The sequence below is a fragment of the Andrena cerasifolii genome, chromosome 15, assembly GCF_050908995.1.
Source record: "Andrena cerasifolii isolate SP2316 chromosome 15, iyAndCera1_principal, whole genome shotgun sequence".
NCBI classification, from domain to species: domain Eukaryota; kingdom Metazoa; phylum Arthropoda; class Insecta; order Hymenoptera; family Andrenidae; genus Andrena; species Andrena cerasifolii.
Window position 1 is genome coordinate 10,098,816 of NC_135132.1, and position 20,563 is coordinate 10,119,378.

The 20,563-nt window shown below is 46.0% G+C and overlaps 6 protein-coding genes across 22 annotated transcripts; 3 read left to right on the top strand and 3 right to left on the bottom strand.

Moving 5' to 3' along the window:
* Positions 1-173: 173 nt before the first annotated feature.
* LOC143376813 (uncharacterized protein C1orf50 homolog) lies at positions 174-803 on the bottom strand (the record flags this gene model as incomplete). Its single annotated transcript, XM_076827496.1, is given in 4 exon segments — positions 174-408; positions 411-456; positions 521-590; positions 592-803. Coding segments are annotated over 4 exon segments (459 nt in total), but the record flags the coding sequence as incomplete, so codon positions are not given.
* Positions 804-2,090: 1,287 nt separating this feature from the next.
* Cdm (importin-13-like protein cdm) lies at positions 2,091-13,922 on the top strand. Of its 4 annotated transcripts, none has more exons than XM_076828521.1 (10): positions 2,091-2,245; positions 2,304-2,776; positions 2,847-3,011; positions 3,292-3,438; positions 3,501-3,754; positions 3,826-4,582; positions 4,648-5,557; positions 5,616-5,762; positions 5,838-6,121; positions 13,253-13,922. In XM_076828521.1, the coding sequence occupies exons 2-9, from the start codon at positions 2,636-2,638 to the stop codon at positions 6,104-6,106; spliced, it is 2,790 nt and encodes a 929-aa protein (XP_076684636.1). In that variant the 5' UTR covers positions 2,091-2,245; positions 2,304-2,635; the 3' UTR covers positions 6,107-6,121; positions 13,253-13,922. The 4 variants fall into 4 exon arrangements, with proteins under 4 accessions (XP_076684636.1, XP_076684637.1, XP_076684635.1 ...); XM_076828522.1 differs by lacking the exon at positions 13,253-13,922 and adding an exon at positions 6,196-7,001; XM_076828520.1 differs by lacking the exon at positions 13,253-13,922 and having other exon boundaries at positions 2,304-2,534; positions 2,605-2,776; positions 5,838-7,001.
* On the bottom strand, positions 6,318-14,606 carry Pcm (5'-3' exoribonuclease pacman). Of its 4 annotated transcripts, none has more exons than XM_076828518.1 (19): positions 14,464-14,606; positions 13,781-14,221; positions 13,264-13,711; positions 12,947-13,200; positions 12,764-12,882; positions 12,317-12,699; positions 11,966-12,258; positions 11,639-11,901; positions 11,287-11,563; positions 9,886-10,167; positions 9,661-9,821; positions 9,202-9,584; positions 8,694-9,124; positions 8,542-8,628; positions 8,307-8,474; positions 8,001-8,237; positions 7,826-7,921; positions 7,490-7,759; positions 6,318-7,227 (listed from the first exon to the last, which is right to left on the bottom strand). In XM_076828518.1, exons 1-19 carry the CDS (start codon positions 14,536-14,538, stop codon positions 7,060-7,062), a joined length of 4,836 nt encoding a protein of 1,611 aa, XP_076684633.1. In that variant the 5' UTR covers positions 14,539-14,606; the 3' UTR covers positions 6,318-7,059. The 4 variants fall into 4 exon arrangements, with proteins under 4 accessions (XP_076684633.1, XP_076684632.1, XP_076684631.1 ...); XM_076828517.1 differs by having other exon boundaries at positions 7,490-7,780; XM_076828516.1 differs by having other exon boundaries at positions 7,490-7,921; positions 8,307-8,468.
* A 636-nt stretch (positions 14,607-15,242) lies between these two features.
* On the top strand, positions 15,243-17,099 carry LOC143376778 (uncharacterized). 7 transcript variants are annotated; one of them, XM_076827442.1, is made up of 6 exons: positions 15,243-15,659; positions 15,709-15,865; positions 15,945-16,126; positions 16,464-16,590; positions 16,650-16,822; positions 16,873-17,099. In XM_076827442.1, the coding sequence occupies exons 2-6, from the start codon at positions 15,722-15,724 to the stop codon at positions 16,970-16,972; spliced, it is 726 nt and encodes a 241-aa protein (XP_076683557.1). In that variant the 5' UTR covers positions 15,243-15,659; positions 15,709-15,721; the 3' UTR covers positions 16,973-17,099. The 7 variants fall into 7 exon arrangements, with proteins under 7 accessions (XP_076683557.1, XP_076683555.1, XP_076683558.1 ...); XM_076827440.1 differs by having other exon boundaries at positions 15,715-15,865; XM_076827443.1 differs by having other exon boundaries at positions 15,243-15,612.
* Positions 16,843-20,039, bottom strand: LOC143376776 (sin3 histone deacetylase corepressor complex component SDS3). 5 transcript variants are annotated; one of them, XM_076827434.1, is made up of 8 exons: positions 19,793-20,039; positions 19,669-19,732; positions 19,479-19,592; positions 19,206-19,407; positions 18,952-19,132; positions 18,775-18,868; positions 18,622-18,706; positions 16,843-18,363 (listed from the first exon to the last, which is right to left on the bottom strand). In XM_076827434.1, exons 1-8 carry the CDS (start codon positions 19,914-19,916, stop codon positions 18,268-18,270), a joined length of 960 nt encoding a protein of 319 aa, XP_076683549.1. In that variant the 5' UTR covers positions 19,917-20,039; the 3' UTR covers positions 16,843-18,267. The 5 variants fall into 5 exon arrangements, with proteins under 5 accessions (XP_076683549.1, XP_076683550.1, XP_076683551.1 ...); XM_076827435.1 differs by having other exon boundaries at positions 18,775-18,892; positions 18,982-19,132; positions 19,793-20,037; XM_076827436.1 differs by having other exon boundaries at positions 18,775-18,889; positions 18,982-19,132; positions 19,793-20,036.
* On the top strand, positions 17,411-18,223 carry LOC143376777 (E3 ubiquitin-protein ligase MARCHF3). The gene is made up of 2 exons (XM_076827438.1): positions 17,411-17,653; positions 17,726-18,223. Exons 1-2 carry the CDS (start codon positions 17,411-17,413, stop codon positions 18,221-18,223), a joined length of 741 nt encoding a protein of 246 aa, XP_076683553.1.
* Positions 20,040-20,563: the final 524 nt, after the last annotated feature.

The following is a 20,563-nucleotide window of genomic DNA, read 5'->3' on the forward strand; positions in this document are numbered from 1 at the left end:
AAACTATATCCAAGTGTTCATTCAATTGAAATCGGTTACGCCGTACGATTCGATACCGGGCAACTTGCTTTCACAGAAATCTCCTCGGTGAATTTTGTGAGGCCGAATCGAATTTATTATATCGTTCGTCTCTGCATGCTTTTAGCTCGATGGAACAATAAAAAAACGTAGCTTAAATCCTAGTTTCAGTACGTAAACATAGAATGATAAAATTTATTTATTAGAAATGCTATGTTACACTTTGTTTCCACAAGCCTTCTTCTCTATCCATTATTAGTTACACATTTAAATCACCGCTTTCGAAAGCAGAAGCAGTCGTTGGACTAGTAGACAAAAGCTTAGCCAGCAGAACAACTCCCTTATTCTTTTCGTCAGCCTCCTGCAAAGCTGTCCCAGAATGATCTTGTGTCTGTACGAACCTTTGTAAAACTGAGAGAGACCCGTGTTTTCCCACTCCTGCGAGACTCTGTACAATCTTCCTGTACTTTAAGATCGAATTAAACAGCCCGCTACAACTCACCTCCGAACTAAGCATAGAGAAATAAAGCTGCCCGATCTTTTTCTGCTGCAGTTTCGTGTTCCGCTCCGCTTTCCGTCTGGATCCTCAAAGAGTTTATTTGCTCCGCGACCACTTGCAATTTCTTACACGCGATTGCTTTAACAAAGTCCTCCGCTTTCTCTATTTCCGTCGCCAGCGCGACCAGGTCCTGTCTGCAAGTTTTAGCCACCGCCTCTGGGTCTGTCAGTGGGATACCTTGCGGTTCGACGTTGCGCTCTACCAGAGCGACTGTTTCAAACGTTAATAAATGTCAGATAGCTCAGACACGAGTGACAGAAGTTGTGTAATAGCTTGTACTACTATCTTTGGCGGGAACATCATCGAGCTTACTCATTGTATTGAAAGCCCGTTTCATAAGTACAAATGAAGATTGTATTATTGCTATCTGCGCGCGCGCTGGCTACCCCATGGGCATCGTAAGCTTATCCAACTAATTATAAATTATTAATATATCTGTGGAGTTTCTCTGTGAGGGCCCGTCCTTAAATTGCGCAAGGGTAATTGTCGGAATTTTTTACCCCCTCCCTCCCCTGGTATAAGAATTCGTAAGATTTTATATTCCAACCCCCTCCTCCCTTCCTTACGTAATATTTTTTACATTGCATTTTTCGAGTTATTAAAATTCAAATTATTAAAACACTTGGATTATTTAACAGTAAACAAATTTAAAACCGAGTTCAAAAAAATAAAAATGCACTAAAAAGTAAAAAATAATTTTCTTCCTTATTTAATCTACGACTCTCATATTCTTTGAAGTTGGCGCCACATTTACACAGTGCAACTGATGAGGCCCCTTTTCTCGTGGAATGCACCCCACGTTTAATCTTATTTATTTCATTGTTTTAATACTTATTCATTTCGCGTGTTAGCGCGATATTTTTTATTTTTTTTTAATTTAGAACAATTTAGGGGGCCTCCTCAGGGCCCCAAAAACGATAAGACGGCACTGCTATACATACTATGTTACAGCCAGGTTGTTCGTGCGTATGTACATATATATATGTATACATACAGTGGCGGATGAAAGAAAGTTTACGTCCTTTAAAATCGCATAACTTTTTTAGAATTGGTCCAAACGACTTGAATTTTTTTGAGAAGCTAGAAGGAATAGTTTGCTAAGCGACGTGTTTTGTCGTTTTGAAAAAAAATGTATTTGGTCGGAATAGCGAAAAAAATAGTAAAGGTCGTTCTTTCAACTTTTTTTTCTGAGCCTGTAATGAAAATTCAAAAATTCGGTTTGTAGATTGAAATAAGTTGTATACGTGTTGAAAATTTCATCAAAATCGGTTAACGTTGCTCTGAGCTACAGACGCTTAGAGATCGCAGAATAAGGTCGAAACCCGCTGATTTCGGGAATTTCGCGGTTTTCGACCAATTGCAATTCTTTCCATAACGACGAAACACGTCACGTAGCAAACAAATCCTTTTAGTTTCTCAAAAAAAACTCAAGTCGTTTGGACCAATTCTAAAAAAGTTATGCGATTTTAAAGGATGTAAACTTTCTTTCGTCCGCCACTGTATATCAGCTGTTAGGTATTTTCGAGGTTATTTTATTAAGTCCCTGTTTACATGTGAATCGCCCATGCACTCAGGAATGAACGTGGTAGATAGAACAGTGTCCTTAGAAATTATTGATAGATCGAGACTGTGCCTGTCCTCTCCGGTAGAGCTTTCCTCATCCAAATTGTAAGGCTCGCTTCGTCGATGTTTGTCAATTAGAATACAATAGGTCGCATATTTTCAGCGCCACGATTGACAATAGGATCGCCACGAGTGGTTAGAGCAGACGAAGGATGCCGTTTGCGCAACTCGTAAGATCCCTGAGGGTGTCGTAAACAGGGATTAAAGAGTTTCGCGTAGAAATTCGACGGGCCGCGCTAAAAATGATTCGAAAAGATGATAGAGAAGTTTTCCGGGAGCCCGCTGATGAGACAAGCTAAACGCAACGCCCTGGGAGCTCGGAGCGACAGAAACGGTTGTTTGCTGGCAATAAGACGATTGTATATGTATAAAGTTAATAATAATATCTGAACACGCTATCATAGAGGGTCTAGCAAGGACAATAAACAATCTGGAATGGATTATGCAACTGCGATTGATCAGGCTCTCAAACAGTTCTATGCCCAAGGGAACAACGATGTGCACGCGTGGCTCCTGCAGGTCCAGGCCTCCAGGGAGGCGTGGACTTTCGCCTGGGAGCTGCTCGACCCTTCCAAAGTATATACTATTCGCTTTACGCGTATCAATGGTACTCTGCCAGATATAACAATTCTGATTCCATTTGCAGTCTCAGGAGGTACAGTTTTTTGCAGCGACGACGCTGCACACCAAGATCTCCAAGCAATGGGGCGAAGTGCCTAAGAACGAATACCCCGCTCTGCGAGAGCGTTTACTCAACAGTATAAAGCACCTGAACGCGCCAAAGTTCATTCTCTCGAAGCTCTGTCAGGCGGTAATGCTTCTATGCCAGGGTTGACTAGTGGCTCACTAGCCACCGAGGGCACCTCCACCTTGCTGCCACGCTGAATGGCCACCCTCCATACCTCCCACACTCTGAAGATTGCAGTTAATTCCTCCTTCTTTCCTTCTCGTTTTCACGTTTTCAGCGTTGCAGCAAGGCGGAGGTGCCGCCGGTGGCTCGCGAGCCACGAGTTAGTCTACCTTGTTCTATGCGAATCTAATATCGAATCTGTTGAGGCTACTTTCACACAGAAGGATTTCTCTGATTTCAGTTGGCTGCGTTCATGGCAAACGTTACCGCCGACGATACCGAGGAAAGGGGTAAGACTGTCGTGGAGGAACTCATGGAGGTACTGTCGTACGACTCGCTTCCCAAGCTGGAATTGTTATTATGCACACTTTCCGTGTTACCGGGAGAGGTAAGCTATGCGCGGATTACAAATCGTGCGTCACGATGAACGATTTCTCAAATCTTTGCTAGTTCGAAAGGAGATACAAAGCGAGGCGATCCAAGTTGTACAAGCACGTCGGTAACGGCTGGTTCAAGACGGCCTGGCTTTTGGAGCAAGTTTTTTCTATGTGCAACCCGAACAACCCGGCCAGCGATAATGTGCTGCACCAACTGGCGATGGAGTGTACGTTATCCTGGCTGAAGTCCGAGGAGCTACCTACGGAGGCGACGGGGCAGATATATCCGCATCTATTAGTAGCCGCTGCATACTATGCGCCGAGCAGGTATGCATATCCGAGTTGCGTTTACGTGAAATCGGCGCTGAAAAATTTCATATCCTTGCTTGGAATTAAAGGGACGCGCCCAACGAGGAGAACTCCAGAGGTTGGGATATTATTCAAGAATGCTTGAAGATAATACTGACGTCCTCCGAGATTGCGACGCTGCCGCAAACATTGTGGAACTGGGTGCACAGTTTGGTGACGATGGCCAGGCAATACAGCGGCAAATATTTCTGCGAGGTTCTAACCGCTGTCGGAGAGACTCACAGTAGAGAATTTATGCTCGGTTTGATCAGCGACAACGAGACTAAGAAATGGACCAGCGAGGGCTTGATCGAGTTACTGCTACAATGCTCGGAGCAAGAGGGACGCTATCCCACGGATGAACGCCGTAGCTCTATCCCGTTTGGGTTCTGGTACTCGTTGCAGGACGACCTGACCTTCCTCGACCAGCCTTACGAGAGCCGCGCGTTAATGGTGTTGAAGCCTATTTACGCGAGGCTAGTCCAAGCGCTGTTGCGGAAGTCCACGCTCCCTTCGTCCCCGAGCGAGGCGGGGGACGCGGACGAACGGGAACTGTTCAGATGTTACAGGCAGGACGTCGCGGACACGTTGAATTATTGTTACAGAGTGTTGAGGCAGGATTTGCTAGTGCTTTTCGGACAGAGATTGAGCCAGGCGTTAGACGGCTCGGAGAAGTGGACGCACGTCGAGTCGACGTTGCACGCCTTCGAGGCGGTGGCGGATGGGAGTATAGAGGAGACGCAATACATTCCTAGCCTGATGAATCTAGTCCTCACCCGCATCCCCTACGACCACTACCCCGGAGAGGTACTGAGAAGCCGCGCGAAGCAGTTACCGCAGATATCCTGGACCTGATTCCACTTAATTTTCAGGTACTAGGATGCGCCTGCTCGACAATCGCGGCGTACGCGGAGTGGATCGGGACGTATCCAGATCCCTGGCTAGAAAAGGCACTGCGAATAGTGACTCTGGGTTTAACTAGAGGCCCGGTGATAGCTTCTCTCGCCATCATGGCTCTGAAAGACCTCACGAGGGAATGCGAACAGCACATGGCACCCTTCGCGCCCTCCATCCTCACCACCATCGAACAAATGCTCCTGAACGTCACGCCGGGCGACCCGGAAGGGTTACGACTAATGTCCGCCGCTGGCAAGCTACTCAACACACTGCCGACCGTCGAGGACCGGCTGACCCATCTTGAAGCCACGTTAGGCTTGTGTATAGTAAAGATTCGGGAGCTGTTGGAGCAGCCTCTGTTCACGTCCCAGGTCGCGGTGATAAATCAGTTCAAGATGATAACCAAGTTCTTCTCCACGCTGGATGGATCCATCGGGACGTCCGTGCTGGACGGGCTGCTGCCAGTGTTCAATCAGATCGTCAGCCACCCTGAGTGGAGCCAGGACAACGACACTTTGGGCGGGATGTACGTCTGCGCAGAGGGCTCTCTCGTTTCCTTGCTCCACCCTAAAGTGGACGCCCAACCGCTCCTCGCGATCTTAACCGTCTCCTACAAGAACTGGCCACATCCCGCCGCGCTGGACCTCTTCCAACAGCTCGTCATACTATTCGGCAGAGACCCAGACAACATGATCACGCCCGTGTTCGCGGAGCTCAGCTCCGTGACGCTGAGCGGCGTCAGAGCCTGCAAATCCGTGCACGGCAATTTGTCCGACTGGGCGGAACTCCTGGAAGCCTATCTCCTGCTGCTCTGCCAGATCTGCAAGAAGAACGCCGGCATGCTGCTGCAGGTTCCGGACCAGATCCCCGAGATGCTGCAATGCGGTGTGTTCTCTAGCCTTCTCTTCTCTTAACAGCCACCGTAACAATTGTGTCCTCGTAGGTATGGATTGCCTGACGTTGCCGGAAACGGGCCCGATCAAAGCAGCCGGCTGGTTCCTCAAGCACGCCATCATGCAGAGCCCTCATCTGAAAACGTTCATCCAACCCATAGGCCAAGATCTCGTTTGCATAATTATACGGTGTGTCGGTACGTTCGAGAATCCACCTCCTCATCCTTTCGATTTAAAATTCAAACGGTTCTGAAGCGATGCTCTGCGAACAGGTGGCGACGTCTCCAGGAACAACCTGGAGCCTTACGCGGACGTTCTGCTCGCGTTGAACAAAATGTGCTTGAACTGGATGGTTGAGTGGGTTCGGGTCGCGTTAGAGATGCATGCGGCACAGTTCACGGTCACGCACGAGCAGAAGGAGGTGTTCATAAAACAAATCACGAGGGGCCGGATCTTCAAGCAACGGATGTTCGACGTTCTCAGAGACTTCAGCCTTCAGAATCTGGTGTCCGCGAATTATCCTAACGTAACGCCGTGCTAGCGATGAGCAGAGAAGGTAACTGAACAAGTAATTTGATAACGATACCGTGTCCCGGTGAATAAATGCTACCTAATCTTTCTGTACGATAGAGTTCCATCAGGGTAACATTTATCTCTCATGTAAGGAACGATTTTAAATAAACAAAGACTGATGTATGAAAATGGCGGGGAGGGGGAGGGGGTGGGAGAAGAGACGTGGGCAACGCGAATGGTTCCGCTTCGTTTTCTCTTCTTTTATTCATTCTCATTTATCAGTGCGTTTTACAAATTTACAAACATGATATATATTCGTTTCTTTTCTCCTTTACACATTTCATTGGCTCGCATGTACATCCGCTTCCTCCTTTGTAAATGAAAACAAAATTCTACGCGTCTAGAAGTGAAAAGTAATCGTCAGCAGGGCGCGTAACGTAAAAGTAATGGTGAGCCAGAGTCGAGCGTATTAAAACTTGTTCTCTCGTTTCTTTTAAATCTAAATTAAATGATCACATTTCACAGCTGCTCCCAGCTAGCGTACTACGCTACGTCGAATAATTGGTGTTCGAGTGCCCTCCGTGTGGTACCGAATACCGCGTCGTACAAAAAATGACTTTACTCAGCTGTTTACGCGCCCTTAGTAAATTTAAATCAACCTTACGACTAAACCTGGCTTCTCAATGTCCGTTTATACAGTACAACCACTTAGCCGATAGCATTCATATAAAATGAAATCTAAAAACAATGCTACTTCCAACCGAGTTGTTATGTACACGTTACAGACTTCAATCTTTCCCTTCCTTCTCGAAGTATCCTCCCCCGCTCGACCTGTTAAGTTCGTCGTGTGTATTCCTATACACAGGGTCGCTGATGTGACTCGCCTTAGTCGGAATCTTTCGTCACAAAGTATAAAAGACAAATTGCATCAGAAAGAGAGCGACGAATCTCGTGTATCATTTACATATGCGTCGAACACCTTTAAGTGGAATTCGTGCTGTGGCTCCCCTCTTCCGTGATACCGAATTTCGCGGCGATCCGCGACTTCCTAGGCTTTACTGCGCTCGGCGTGCTGTGTACTTGGTGGGAGCTATTCTGCGCAGGCTTCTGTTTCTCGGCGGTGGCGGCCACTGCTTCAGCTTTCGTCGGCTGAAACGATTGCAACACTGTTACGTTTCTGTTTCGTTTCTATAGATGCTCGCGATTACCAGTGGCGGATTTAAGATAAGAGGCCAAGGTGGCTAACGTTTTAAGGGCCCATTTCTTCGAGGAAATGAATAGGTAATTTACTAAAAACGGGCTCAGTGTAATAATACACAACAAAAAAATCATGTGTTTTTAAGGAGGGAGCCCTGGGAGGACCTTCTGGGCAGGGGCTCAGGCGACAAATCCGCCACTGGCGATTACGAACCTTGGCGGGCAATCCTTTTTTCTTCTGTTGCGCTGCTGCCTGAAGATTGTGTTCCGCGGGCTGGCTCTCCTCCTTCGCCTTGCCGTCGTTCTGCTTGGCACTGCTGTTTCTGCTCTTCTTTTGCGCCTGCAACGGAACGAAGGGCGTGCTGTTCTTTATCTCAGGCTTCGCTTCGCTCTGAGCCGGCTTCTGTTGGGCGTGGTGCGTGTACTGATTGTTTTGCGGGGCGGCTTGCTGGTAGCCGGAGTTGTGTTGCACCTCCGGCGTCCACTGGGGAAAGATTTGAGGTGGCTGAGGCTTGAATGGGTAAAATGGTACTCCCGGCGGTCGTATCACCTGTGTCCAAGAACTGTTCTGTCGGTTGAAATACCAATGCTGAGGGGGCGGCATGAGGGTCTTCATGTTCGGCAGTACATTGGCCATGTATAGCTCCTAAACACACGAGACAGCCGTTTAAGGGAAACGAAAGGATAAGAGAATTGCTTGCGTTCCAAACGGGAGGATGCATTACTGTGCAAACTTTCTTCGCGGCACTTCCCGCCGCGTGCTCGTGATTCACGCAAGGATCTCCAACGAATACCCTCTTGTCCGGCAGAAGAATGTGCGCGCGAATCAGATTAGTTTCCCCGTCTTTGAAGTAGCTGTACTTTGGCATACCGACGCTTCTGGGTTGATAGTAGGTTAACAATTGCGAACAGTACCAGGCCGGTGTCTTCTCATCCTTCACTTGCTCGTTCTGCCGAGCATGCTGCAACGAGTTCACATAAAAATTAAAACTCTCGCGATACAATAAGAGCAGAGCGCATTCAACACTCACGTCAAACAATTGTTGTACCAAGGGAGGCGTGTGCAGGACTTTGTTTTCTGTCTGAGGGACGGTATTACTCAAAATGGTTTTCGAGGGCGAAGCCTGCGCGTCCGCAGGCCGAGTACTCTCGTCGGAGATCTTCAGCATAGCTTTGAGAAACGCGCTGGGATCCTGCGGCTTTCAGAAACGCGAGCAATGTTAACAGATCCCCCGGCTAGAAGATGAAAGCAACGACGATACTCACGAAACTTTCGACGGAACCCTTGTCTACCTGCTTCGCCTTCGAGCCCGTCGACGCTTGCGCGACAGTCTTCGCCGGCTCGCTCGCCGTCTAAAAGGTCGGAAAACAGATTTTTTCACGAGGCCCTTAAACAAATCGCACGCCGTTAAACTGACCTGCGGCTTGTGCAGCTCGTTCCACAGCGCTTGGAACTCGATCGACGGTTTCGCCGGTTGTTTCTTCTGAGCGTTCTGCTGGGCGTTCACAGCCGGCTCCTGGTCCTCTCGCACGTTCGTCGCGTTCTGGGAGTCGCATCTCTTCCATTTAGATATGTTCTCCGGCGCCAGCGACAAGTGATTATCCTGAGCACTCTCCCTATTGTTCTTCTGAATACGCAGCTTCGGCGCCGTAGCTGGCTCCGGCGGCGCCTCGTTCTTCTCGTACGACGCGAACGCGCTGGAGCCGGCGCGCAAATAGCCGCGCGGCATCATGGCGCCGTCGCGAGATCTGCAGTACTCTTGCCTCTCCCCGTGGCTGATATTTATCAAGTCGATCGGGGACAGGCAATAGCCGCGGTACTCGGAGCACCCCTGTATACTCAGGCCACCTTGAAGAAATTGACGAAACTCTGTGACAAGGTGTTCCAACGTTAGAAAAAGTTCAGACGCTGAAGCTTCCGTTTACCTGGGAATGGTTTGTCGAATAGAACGTAGTACATAGTGTCCCAATAGTTCTCCGCCTTTTGGATGCCGATCACGGTGCCCCTGTAGCCCAGAGGAACCGTGAAGCTGTTTCTGATGCAGCAGACTCTGTCCCACAATAAGGTATAGGCTGTCAAGTCTGGCGGGGACTTGCGCGAGTTCAGGCCCGGTATGAAAAGCATATGCGACCTCACTTCCATCGGTACTAGCTTGCCGGGATTGTTATTCGTCTTGTGGAACTCGTCGATCTCCTCCTCGAGCTTCTTTATCAGGCAGGAATTTAGGATCTCTGTGTCACAGGCGCGACTCTCCACGCCCTGCAGCTGTTCTTTCAACCAAGCAATTATTTCCTTTAAGCTCCCCGTGCTGAAACATTTATAAAGCAACGGTGAGAATAATCATTGCGTAACTACTGGCGGGACTAAGTTAACAGTTCACTCACTCTTTATCGAACAAACTTTCTTCTTGAAAGATATCCTTCGTCACGTTCTGCGCCAATCGCTCGAACAACAACGGGTACTTCACCATGTACCTGCGAATCAAGTCTATCGTTTTCGTGCTGTACATCCACTGGCCGTTTTCTTTTCGAGTGTAATCAGGTACCTGGAACAATGCGTACGATTAAAGACTCGCCGGGTGAAGGTTCGATCGTTTGTGCCTCGCTTACTTCCTCGTTCTTCTTGTTGAACTTCAGGTTTAATCCAAGATTGTACTTGGTGTGGTTCTCTTCGCGAAATTCATCCGAGCTTTGCTGAACATAAATCGTGCCCGTGATTTTGCTCAGGAGGTAGCTGCTTATCCCTAATCGCTGCGCAGCTATGCCTCCCTTCATGTACTGAAGCCTCAGCACGTTTTCGAACTGCTTTACCGTGTCTAGCGACGGCTCCCGCGTCACGTTCACGGTTATTCTTACGCTGCCGCAATTCTTGTGGAACGCAGGATCGTTTATCTGGCGAATACATTCCTTTGGTGAGACACCGCGGTTCGATTAAGGGGCCATGCCTAGTTGACAGGCGAAAAAGATTGTCATTTTCGGGAATTTTTTGTGAAAAATGTGATGTATGTTTCTTACAACTATTTCCTTATTTTAGAAGTACATATATTCAGCAACCCTCAGTAATTTTGTTAGAGGAAAATATTAAAAAATGAACGAATAACAGCCACTCTCTCGGAAGCTATTTTTTTTTAGCGGTGAGCACGATTTCTCCGAGCCGGATCATCTGAGAAATTACTAAGAGTTGCTGAATATACGTAGTTTTAAAATGAGCAAATAGTTGTAAAAAATATACATTAGATTTTCCACAAAAAATTCCCGAAAGTCACGTTCTGTTTCGCCCTCCAACTAGGCATGACCCCTTAAGGGCGGACCCCACCCTGAAGCCACTAACAAAAGTCAAAGTTAGGATTTTTTTTGTTCGTACAAATGAAGATATAGAGCTTGGATTTTTTTACATAGTTTTAAAGCAATCTTTATTTTGCTAGTTTCCTTTTTTTAATCGTACAAAATGTCCGCGAACAAAATGGCTTCCCGGAGCAGTGGAAAAAAACTGGCCAACACTCCCGGGAATGACTCGATCATCTGAAAAGAAAATACAAAAGAGATATATAAACTGGAATATATTATCTTCCATGTAACGTAGGATTTTCTCAAAGTTCGAATTATTTCAGTAATTATAGCAGTTTGAAGAATGGACTTTAATTTTTTACGTAAAAGTTTGCACTGAAATTCTTGTAAAAAATTGAATTGAAATATTAAAAAAAATCCTACGATACATGGAAGATAATATATTCCAGTTTATATATCTCTTTTGTATTTCCTCCTCAGATGATCCAGTCGTTCTCGGCAGTGTGGGCCAGTTTCTTTGCAGTGCTCCGGGAAGCCTTTTTGTACAATTTTTCAAACATAAAAAATTTTCCTAGCAAAGTAAAAATTGCTTTAAAACAATATAAAAAGTCCAAGCTCTCCATTTTTATTTATACGAACAAAAAATCCCCAACTTTATCTTTTGTTAGTGGCTTCACGGTGGGGTCCCCCCTTAAATCGAGCAACCAAGTCTGTGCAACTTACATTTCCCATTGAGCCGTAATGCGGGTGCCCCAACATAAAGCAAACAGTACCTGGTACAAAAATATCATGGAGAGTCTTGAGTAAATACGAATTATCACCGTAGACTGTAATATCTTTTACTATAACTTGATAAGCGTAAGGCTTTTGCGACTGGGCCCACTGCTTTACCAGGCAGAGATTGTTCTCGCTGTTGACGGTATACACGCTGTCTATCAGCGGTCGCGCGTGGACCAAGATGTTCGTTTCCCCAATGTCCACCCCGCGACGAACTTTGTATCTGTCGATAAAATAATCAAAATTACAGCCTCTGTCGCACCCGCGGGGGCGTGGATTAGTTCATCGCGGGACTTACTCGAACGCGAGTAATATCTTCTGGACATTCCACTCCTCCTCTTTCACTTTCTCGTAGCTATAGCTCGACTGCGGATTAATCAGACTTATCTTCGTATCGGAATTCGAAACGGCCGTCACTTGAGCCTCCGTCAAGTGCGGCCAATTAACAAACACTATTTTGCCTAATAGCTCGGACGCTATGACCGATAGATTCGGCTCGGGCGGCGGCGTTACGTGCAAAATCATGCTCTCCTTCCTCGTGGGTCTCTGGAATACTCTGACCTGTGCGTCGAGCAAGATCGTTAATGCGCGAACCACCGAGGGATCGAAAGAATGGGAGACCTACCTCGGCCTTCTTTAAAGCCGCGGTGTGCTTTACGTATTGCAGCGTAGGGAATCCTGGGTGATAGACGTCTAACTGTACATTGGGACACAGCCCTTTCACTAGCTTTTCCGGTGCCACGATAATCTCATCGCGATTTATTAACCGCACGTTAGCGTGACTGACGACGTCGCAGAAATATTCAGGCGCTTTGTAAGTACCCAAGCTTTCCTCTGTATAGGAGTACAAACGCATCGGTCCATGCTTGTTCCTCGCCCGTTCCTCGGGGGTCAATAAATCGTAATAGGGCGCCATAGCTGTGAGAGTAGAGCAACGTTTAGTTAGAGAAAAGTTCAGAGATGCGCTCCGACTCACCATCCAGCAAACGTTTCTCGTCTATGAAAGGGATAAGTACGACCGCCTCCCAATCTTGTATTTTCCCATTTAAATCCGTGTCGAAGTCCAATGGATAATAATCAATTACAGGGGACGTCTCGTCGGTCAACAACAATTGGAACGCCGATGGCAGTAGCTCTTTACTATAAGGCGGCAATACAGCTAGCAGCTGCTGGAACGGTAGAAACGGCTCTCCCAAGTCGAACTCCAGCTTCAAGTCTTTAAAATTCTTTATATCCGAAATATACGGGGCGTAGTGGTGCGGGTAGTACCACGACCAGCTACAACACCCGTTGTAGTAATAATTTAAATTCCACTGCACCCCTCTGATGTAGCCTTCGGCTTGATCGCGTAGAAAATCCCTGAAACGTTACCATAGAGAGAACATGTCGCCGAGAGAAATGCAGGAACGTTAGATATACGTACTCGTCTATATTCTCGTATTCTAATTTGTTCATATAATACTCCCTTTTATGCTGAACGAACTCCAGGTTATAAATCTCGCTATCCGACTCGTCGTCTTCTCCGTCGTCGTCACCCGCCGACTGCAACGGAAAGTAGAGAAATTAGAATAACTTAAACTAGAAATTAGATGAATTAAATAAGTACCATCTCAGCTATAGATCTAAGCAGAACGTCAAACTCTTTGTCCTGCGCTCTCTTCGGAGGCGGAACCTCCTCGCCGTCGTCTAACTTCTTACGATTGGGTCGAACGGACTCGGTGAAACGCCTCTCGGATTTACTTTCGAGATACTTCAGGTCCGCGTAATGCTCGGCAAACTGTAACGTGTCGAAACGGCTGAGCCTTTCCATAAATCGCTCGAACCTGTCCAACTTTAAAGTCCCCGATTCGTTTATATATCCTGAAACAATGAATTATTGAATTATTGAATTTACTCTTGTCCTCTGTTGTAGGATCGCTGTACCTTCTAGCGTTGGCAATACATCGATGTACACGTGATACAATATGGCCAGCGCGTCGTTCTTAATGTGCAGATTTGGCAGATGTGGAATAAAATCGTTCCCCACCAGAAATCCCATTAAAATCCAATCGTCGACGATCTTTTCTATGTCGTAAGGGAAGGATAATTTGTCCTTCAGCACGGAAAACTCATGGTTGATATATTCCTTCAACAGGGACAAATGGAACAGGCAGAATTTAATCTCCTCCGGCGTCACAATCTTCCTTTCCTTCTTATCAAACATCACCTCCTCTCTCAGTAATATAAAATGCATCTCATGAGTGCATAAACCTAACATTATTAGATCCGCGTCCAGGCCGTATAAACAATGCCTCGTGTGCGGATCGTAATCCGGCTGGGACTTCGTGTAACGAATATAGTCCATTATCTTGTGTTCACCTTCGCCTGGAACCTAGAACGAGCATTAAATGCGCAACGTCGCCTAGCTGTCCCGCCGCAGCAAGCCGCTCGAGTTCAGTACCTGCGATCCGCTAAACATAACTTTGCACTTCTGCCAGTGGTTGTCGGTGGAGATCTTATACGTAATAAAGTATTTCAACTGCTCGTCGACCTTAGACATGAAAACTGTCCCCGGGGTGATACAATTGGAATCGAACATCTTCTCCTTCGGTATTTCAATGCCTTGCGCCTTCGCCTTTGCCTCGAGGAGCTCCACGTCCTTAGCAGACCTGAAACGTCTGCTCCTTTGGTGGTTGATCTTCGCGCGCGGCGCGACACCGTCAATCGCGATGAAGAACAACTTCCGAGGCTGGATCTTATTGAACAACACCTCGATGTATCGAAATATATTCTTAAATATAGCCTCTTCCGTGGTGCGAAACGAAACATCGTTGTCGTTGGGGTGCGAACAGATGTGCAGGATTCCGTTTGTGTCCAAATATAAATTATCAATATCTGGTATCTGCGAACAACGGTGTAATCGGTATTAATCCGCTGGCCGGAACAACAGCGGAGGGATGCGTCAACGTTTATCTACTCGTGATAACGTTATGCACGCTTTACGACAAAAGCATTAACAGCGATCGGACAACACACGCACACAAATAAACATACGGTTTTCAGAGCTGGCCTAAATGTAGCGTGAAAGATTTCTAGGGCATGTATTGTTATTTACATATGTTTTTTGTTTTTTTTTTTTATTACCTGATACTCCTTTAACGTTTCAATAGTGCAGGGATATCTCTCGCTTATATGCCTAAAGAACTTCGGTACGCCCATTTTGATACGGGAATCTTTCTCGCTTTAATTCCAATGCTCCGTGTGAGTCCTCCCGTCGCGGCACTTACGATCTTCTCTATCAAGCGGCTTATTTTTTTTACAAAAATTAAAAACTTTTGATCGTAAGTTTACTTTTATCGATTTTACTTCAATGCGTTCATAGATAACTCGGAGTTAAGGAGACGGGAAACCCGCCGTCCGCGCGTGTAACGATAGCGCTTTGGTGGAAGCCGGCGGCAAATCATTCTCCCCAAAGCGGAGGTAATTCGCTGAGATCTACCGTGACTTCCAAAGCGGAAAGCAAATCGGTAGATATTTCTCGAAGACTCCATTTTACAGAAATCTTCTCCTCGCGCGCAATATTCTCGAATGCGAGATTGACGAGGGGACTAGTGCGTTTTGTCCTGCAGGACTTAAATTCGAAGCGCGTCATCCGCGCTTCGGGATGTTCTTTTCTTTTAAGGAAAGCTAGTGCAACAAATTAACAGTTTTCTTGCGATCACTGGAACCCGCAGATGATTTAGTTTGATCTGAACTTAAATTAACGGAGCGGGAGGGTTTTATTTCTTTGCAGTGCCGAAGATAATTGATTGAACATTTTAACGGAATCAATTAAAATAGAAGTTAATTTCAACTAAATTTCCTAAGCTAATGTATTACGATAATTGTTTGCGAGTCGCGATCGCGAATCACAAATGAAAATGCAATCGAGCACTTCCGGTTGAATGGTAGTGTTTCGAAGTTACTATAGAATCGATAAAGAAGTTCAGAATGGAAGCCAGTCATAAACAGCTTATTTATCTTCCTAATAATCGCTCGCCTTGGCTATTTGCTACACAGAAAAAGTCATCCTGAAGCTTTAATCAGGTACCGCCGAAATTACGTTTAAATCGGGACGCTGATCGTGCTTCGAGTGCGCTCTCGTTTTACGTGCGGAATATATCGTCGTCGACTTATCTCCTGTTGTCGAGGACTTAACCTCAAGCACGTATTACAGTAACACCAGCGCAAGATCTGCTTTAATCGTCGCGCGCGTAACCATAACTGCATGAACAGATCTGCAGCGGCTGTAAAGTAAATGGTACAGCCGGAGTCTCGATTTCTATTCAGTATCCACTGGGGTAAGACTCTTGTAAACAGTTAGTAAACCTTCAAATTCTATCGCTCCAGTTGCAGATGATCAATGTTGGAAGGATGGTATTGTCGTTCAATCGCAAACAACAATGCGGCTCCAGACGACGATGACGAGGATAGCCCGGAAGAGGAAGTGCCTAACTACAAGGATCAGTATCGGAATCTGAAGAGGAAACTGAAATTTCTCATTTATGTACGCTCGTTCAAAAGCAACGTCCTCCGACGAGCTCAGTCTCTTCTGCATTTATTTATGCGACGTACGATTGTTTTAGGAGAACGAGTGTTTCCAAGAAGCCCTGCGGTCTACGCAGAGGAAACTGCTTAAAGTAAATAGGGACAAAAGTTTTTTACTGGATCGACTGTTGCAGTACGAGAAGGTGGATGCCTCGTTTAGCGAAAGCGATGAAACGGAATCGTCGGACGAGGAGGTCACTCGGCTTGACACTTCCAAAAGGTGAGCGGAGTATATAGATCTCTTTTTTACCGACTTCAAAAAGAAAGGGGTTCTCAGTTCGACGCGTTTGCATGTATTATGCTTGTCTGCGAATTTCTCCGTAACTACTGGACCGATTTCCGTGAAATTTATTGCATTTAGTTTAGCTTCAATCCACTTAGGTCGTGGAGAAAGATTTACACAGTGCAAATGATGGGGCGCTGACATAAAAATATTGATAGTTGTAGATTAAGTAAGGGAAAAAAATATTTGTTACTTTTCGGTGCATTTTTATTTTTCTGAAGTCGGTTTTAATCTCTTGTTCGAACAAACGTTTTACGTCCGTACTCCGTTCCAGGAAAAAGATAGAGATGGGTATTGGTAATCACACTTCGCATCACATGCCCACGGTAACGAAGCCTCTTAGCACCAGTAAAAAGAAAAAGCCCGCCCCGAAAGTGACAAAATCAAATAACACACCTATAGTAAGTGATCCTTTGTAACTAAGACTGGCTATTATTCTACGAGAACTTATTCCCTCCAGGTACAATCGTCCAATAATATAGTACCAATGTCTCTGATGTCGGACGGTCATATGACGCCGGAAGAAGTAGAACGGCATTTGGAGTCCCGTCAGACTTACTTGCAAATGGTGCCGGAGAAGGCGCCGCCCACGGTTCCGACGGAAATGTTCAGCAACGACCCTTCGTTGGATAGGTGATTAATTTACTCTCTCATCGGTGGGCGCGGAATTTATTATTACATAGAATCTCTATTTACAGCGAGTCGAACGAAATTGGGGACCTAGAGACGTCCCCGAGCAATATGGGCGAGGATTGCCTCAGCGTGGACTGCGGGGCTGAGTGACAAACATTCGTTTATAGTTTAGCGATTAATTACAAATTGCACATAATTACGCATCGCGATAATATTACCGTATTCGGCTAACTTAACTGTATCTTTCGTAACGTAATACAAATTTTTATACATGTAACAGAGCGCTCGCAAGATACTTGCGCGGTTCTCTTCACCCCGCTTGCTCTTCCTTGTTTCAGTCTCTGTAGAAAACTGCCGCAGCAGGTATTTGTAGCACGGAAGAGGGAGAGGAACATTAAATTTTGTCACGCTTCGTAATAAAACTCGTCCTTCGATTGTACAATAAAAGTGACGCAGAGATCGATACAGTAACTCCGGATATTCGGTCTGCGGCTGGCATCTTATTTGTTTCTAATTTCAGTGCACACGTCGCGAGGCGTTCCGGTAGGTTAAATAATTTAAATGAAGCGTCGTGGATGCGACTGAGAAATGATCGACGAGAAGAGCTCTGTCGAGAGCGTTCTGGAAAGGGTGATAGCGAAAGTAGAGTTGAGATGCAGCCAGGAAGGGTGCGCCGCGAAGCGTACGGTTAAACGAAAGCTCGACGACAGCCTTGGGACGAGCAAGCGGCGTAAATTAAGCTTGCGCGAGTCTGTCGACGAGGAGATACACTGTCGTATCTGCTACGACGCTATTCAACAGCTGCCCGTTCTGTATCCCTGCAAGTGCAAGGTCGGTGAGTCATTTCCATCGATGCGAACGCTCGGAGGTCTTCCCGAAGGGAATGAACTGAATTTCTTTAAGGGAACCATGGGCGCGGTTCACTTGAAGTGCCTGGAACGCTGGCTAGAAGAGAGCAATAGAAACAGTTGCGAATTGTGCGGGCATCAGTTCGTTGTCAGGCGCACCCCACGCTATCATGTCCTACAGTCGATCGTAGTTTGGTTGTGCTTGAACCAGCAACACCACCAATTATACGTTCGTAGTCTAAGAGCAGATTTAATCCGCGGCGCCATTATTACGCCTATGGCGATCGGCTGCTCGTACGTTTGTATAATTGCGGCCGATTTTTACGCGAAGAATAATTACAATCATTTCCCCCCAGCACGGTGGACTATCTATTTGTTGTTAGCGATGATGTGCTTGCTGCTTTTCTCATACTTTCTCTGGATGTACATGGCGATAGAGTATCACCAGAAAGTCTGGTTTTATTGGTGGCAAAAGACGAGTACAGTGAGAATCGTACTGGACCCAGAAAATAGAATTCCGATAAACTACAAGTCTAATATATCACAAGTTTAACTGTTCAACACTTCGATTCGAAATACTTAATTACTGTACAGTTATTAGGACGCTCTTCTCTTGATCGAAATCTTCCCCCTACTCAGCTGCGATATGTATATCCGCACTTTACTCCCGTCCGAAACTTTCTTCACCCAAATCTGCGGCACAAGGAAAATGTCATTGAAATAAACGCAACAAGATAAAAAGACGAATAAGTTCCGTAGGCCGTAGAATTTAGGGATGCGACTATTTGTCGAATTTTTCGGTATTCGAATATTTCAGTACTTGAATGCTATTCGAATACTATTCGAATAATAACATTCGAAGTTTATTCGTAGCATTCGAATAGTTGTAAAATATTCGAATATTAAATTATTCGAATAGTCCCAGCGCTAGTAGAATTATCATTCACTTACAGCTTCGGTTCCAATTGCCGAGATGTTCGCAGCGAATCTGGTCAAGTCCTTCCCTTCCACGTACACCGGTTGCCCGCGATGGAACCTGCAATTCCTCCACGTAAGTGCGAAAGTCTTTCGATCGCTCCAGGTAGAAGCGAAACTGATAGTTACCATCGTCTTTCATGCAGAAGCTTTCCGTCTTCTATCCTGGTTTCTACCAGGGGGCTGTCCGAAGCTGCTGGGATATGCTGCGAAGGTATATTCACTGCATTGTAATGTGGCAATACTACTGCAAACAATGAAATGCCATTAACGCATGCATATTGCTATAAAACGTCCAATCAGTACCTGGTTTTCGAACAGTAGTCAGTACTTTACCACGGCTAATAGCTTTCAAGTCGCTTTCGATTTCTTTCTCGTCTAACATGTAGTTCAATTGCGCCGGAGGGGGTTTCCTCCTTTTCTCTACCTTCTCAGGTACAGGATCATTCGGGCGCCTCCGTAATTTCCTCGTCATCACAGGCTTCACCTAACCAGCGAGCGAACGAATGAGTACAAGCTACGATCTTAATGAAACCAGCGTTCCTATCTAGTTCCTGTACCTCCATCGAGTCGCCTGTAAGCTCCATCGTATGTCGATCGGTTTCTATCATCTTTCGCTTCTCGTCCATGTCGGTAAGCAAGTTCTCCTTCAGGTCTATCTTCTTCTCTTCGAACTCCTTCACTGCTGCCTTCTTCTCCAGTATGTAATCCCGCTCTACCCATTCTGTTAGATAGTCACGGTAAATTATATTCAGTCGTAATCTGGAAAGGAGCATTCAGTGAGAGGAACTCGTACAATGATCGCAGAGACATTGCCTTCAACAGATCCGAACCTCTCTTTATATTGCGCCTCCAGCCGCTTCAACTTGCGATTGTACTCGGGGTGAGTACCGTCTTTTAGCTGTTGTAATTGCTTCTTCAAGCTGGCCAGCTTGTCCTGATAGACTCTGAAACATCGATTACAACTCATACAAGCGTGCACTTTGCGCGTTAAGAGACGCCGCTAGTCTCCACCCAACTTACTGTTCCTTTATCTCCGTATATTCCTCCGATTTACCAAGGTCAGTCTCGCTTGCCTCTTCGGTATCTGCGAATTCGTACGGATCGTTAGAAACACGAAGACTCGATGCGTTATCGTGCATTGTACCTTCGTCGCTCTCGTCCTGCTCCTCGGCGTCTCGTTCATCCTCCAAGTACTCCTCGTTGTCATCGTCAATATCGTAATCGTCGTGACCGTACATGGTCGAGAACGGCGAGTCTTGGTAAGACATTTTATAGAAAAATAATCATCTCTTTACATCTGTTCAGTGAGAGTAGCCTTTCCCGGGAAGGTTAAGGCTTCCGTCTCATTTTTGTTATGGTCCGAATTGATCGAAGCGTCCCCAGTAAACAAGCAGACCCTAATGAAACTATTGCGGCCGATAAAGAGAACTTGTACAGAGGTGATATCGGTAGGTACTAGGATGGCTCTTATTTACTCTTGGTAAAATTGTTTTTCAAGATTTTCTTCGGGGCACCCTCCAGAATAGTTCCAAACAATTAAAAAAAAATCCGTGTAAAGTTTGAGCTCGATCGGATAAAGGGAAAGGGTAATAGCGAATTCGGTACCTCGCACTGACTCTGCACTGGTGCCAAAAAATGATTTGGATTGGTTGTTTCTGGTAGAAAGGAAGATAGCTCTATAAGAATCAACCAATCCAAGTCATCTTTCGGCACCAGTGCAGAGTTAGTGCGAGTTACCGAATTCGCTATAAGTGAAATAAAATTGAAGTGTTATTCGAAGCCATGCCAGTTCGAATAATGGGCGTTAAAACACGCCAGTGTCAATCTGCAGCAAGTCCCTTTCAGCTTTCGAATGACCTTGCCTAAGCGACAAATAGCAATCACACGAATCGTTTAATAAAAATCTACGATTACT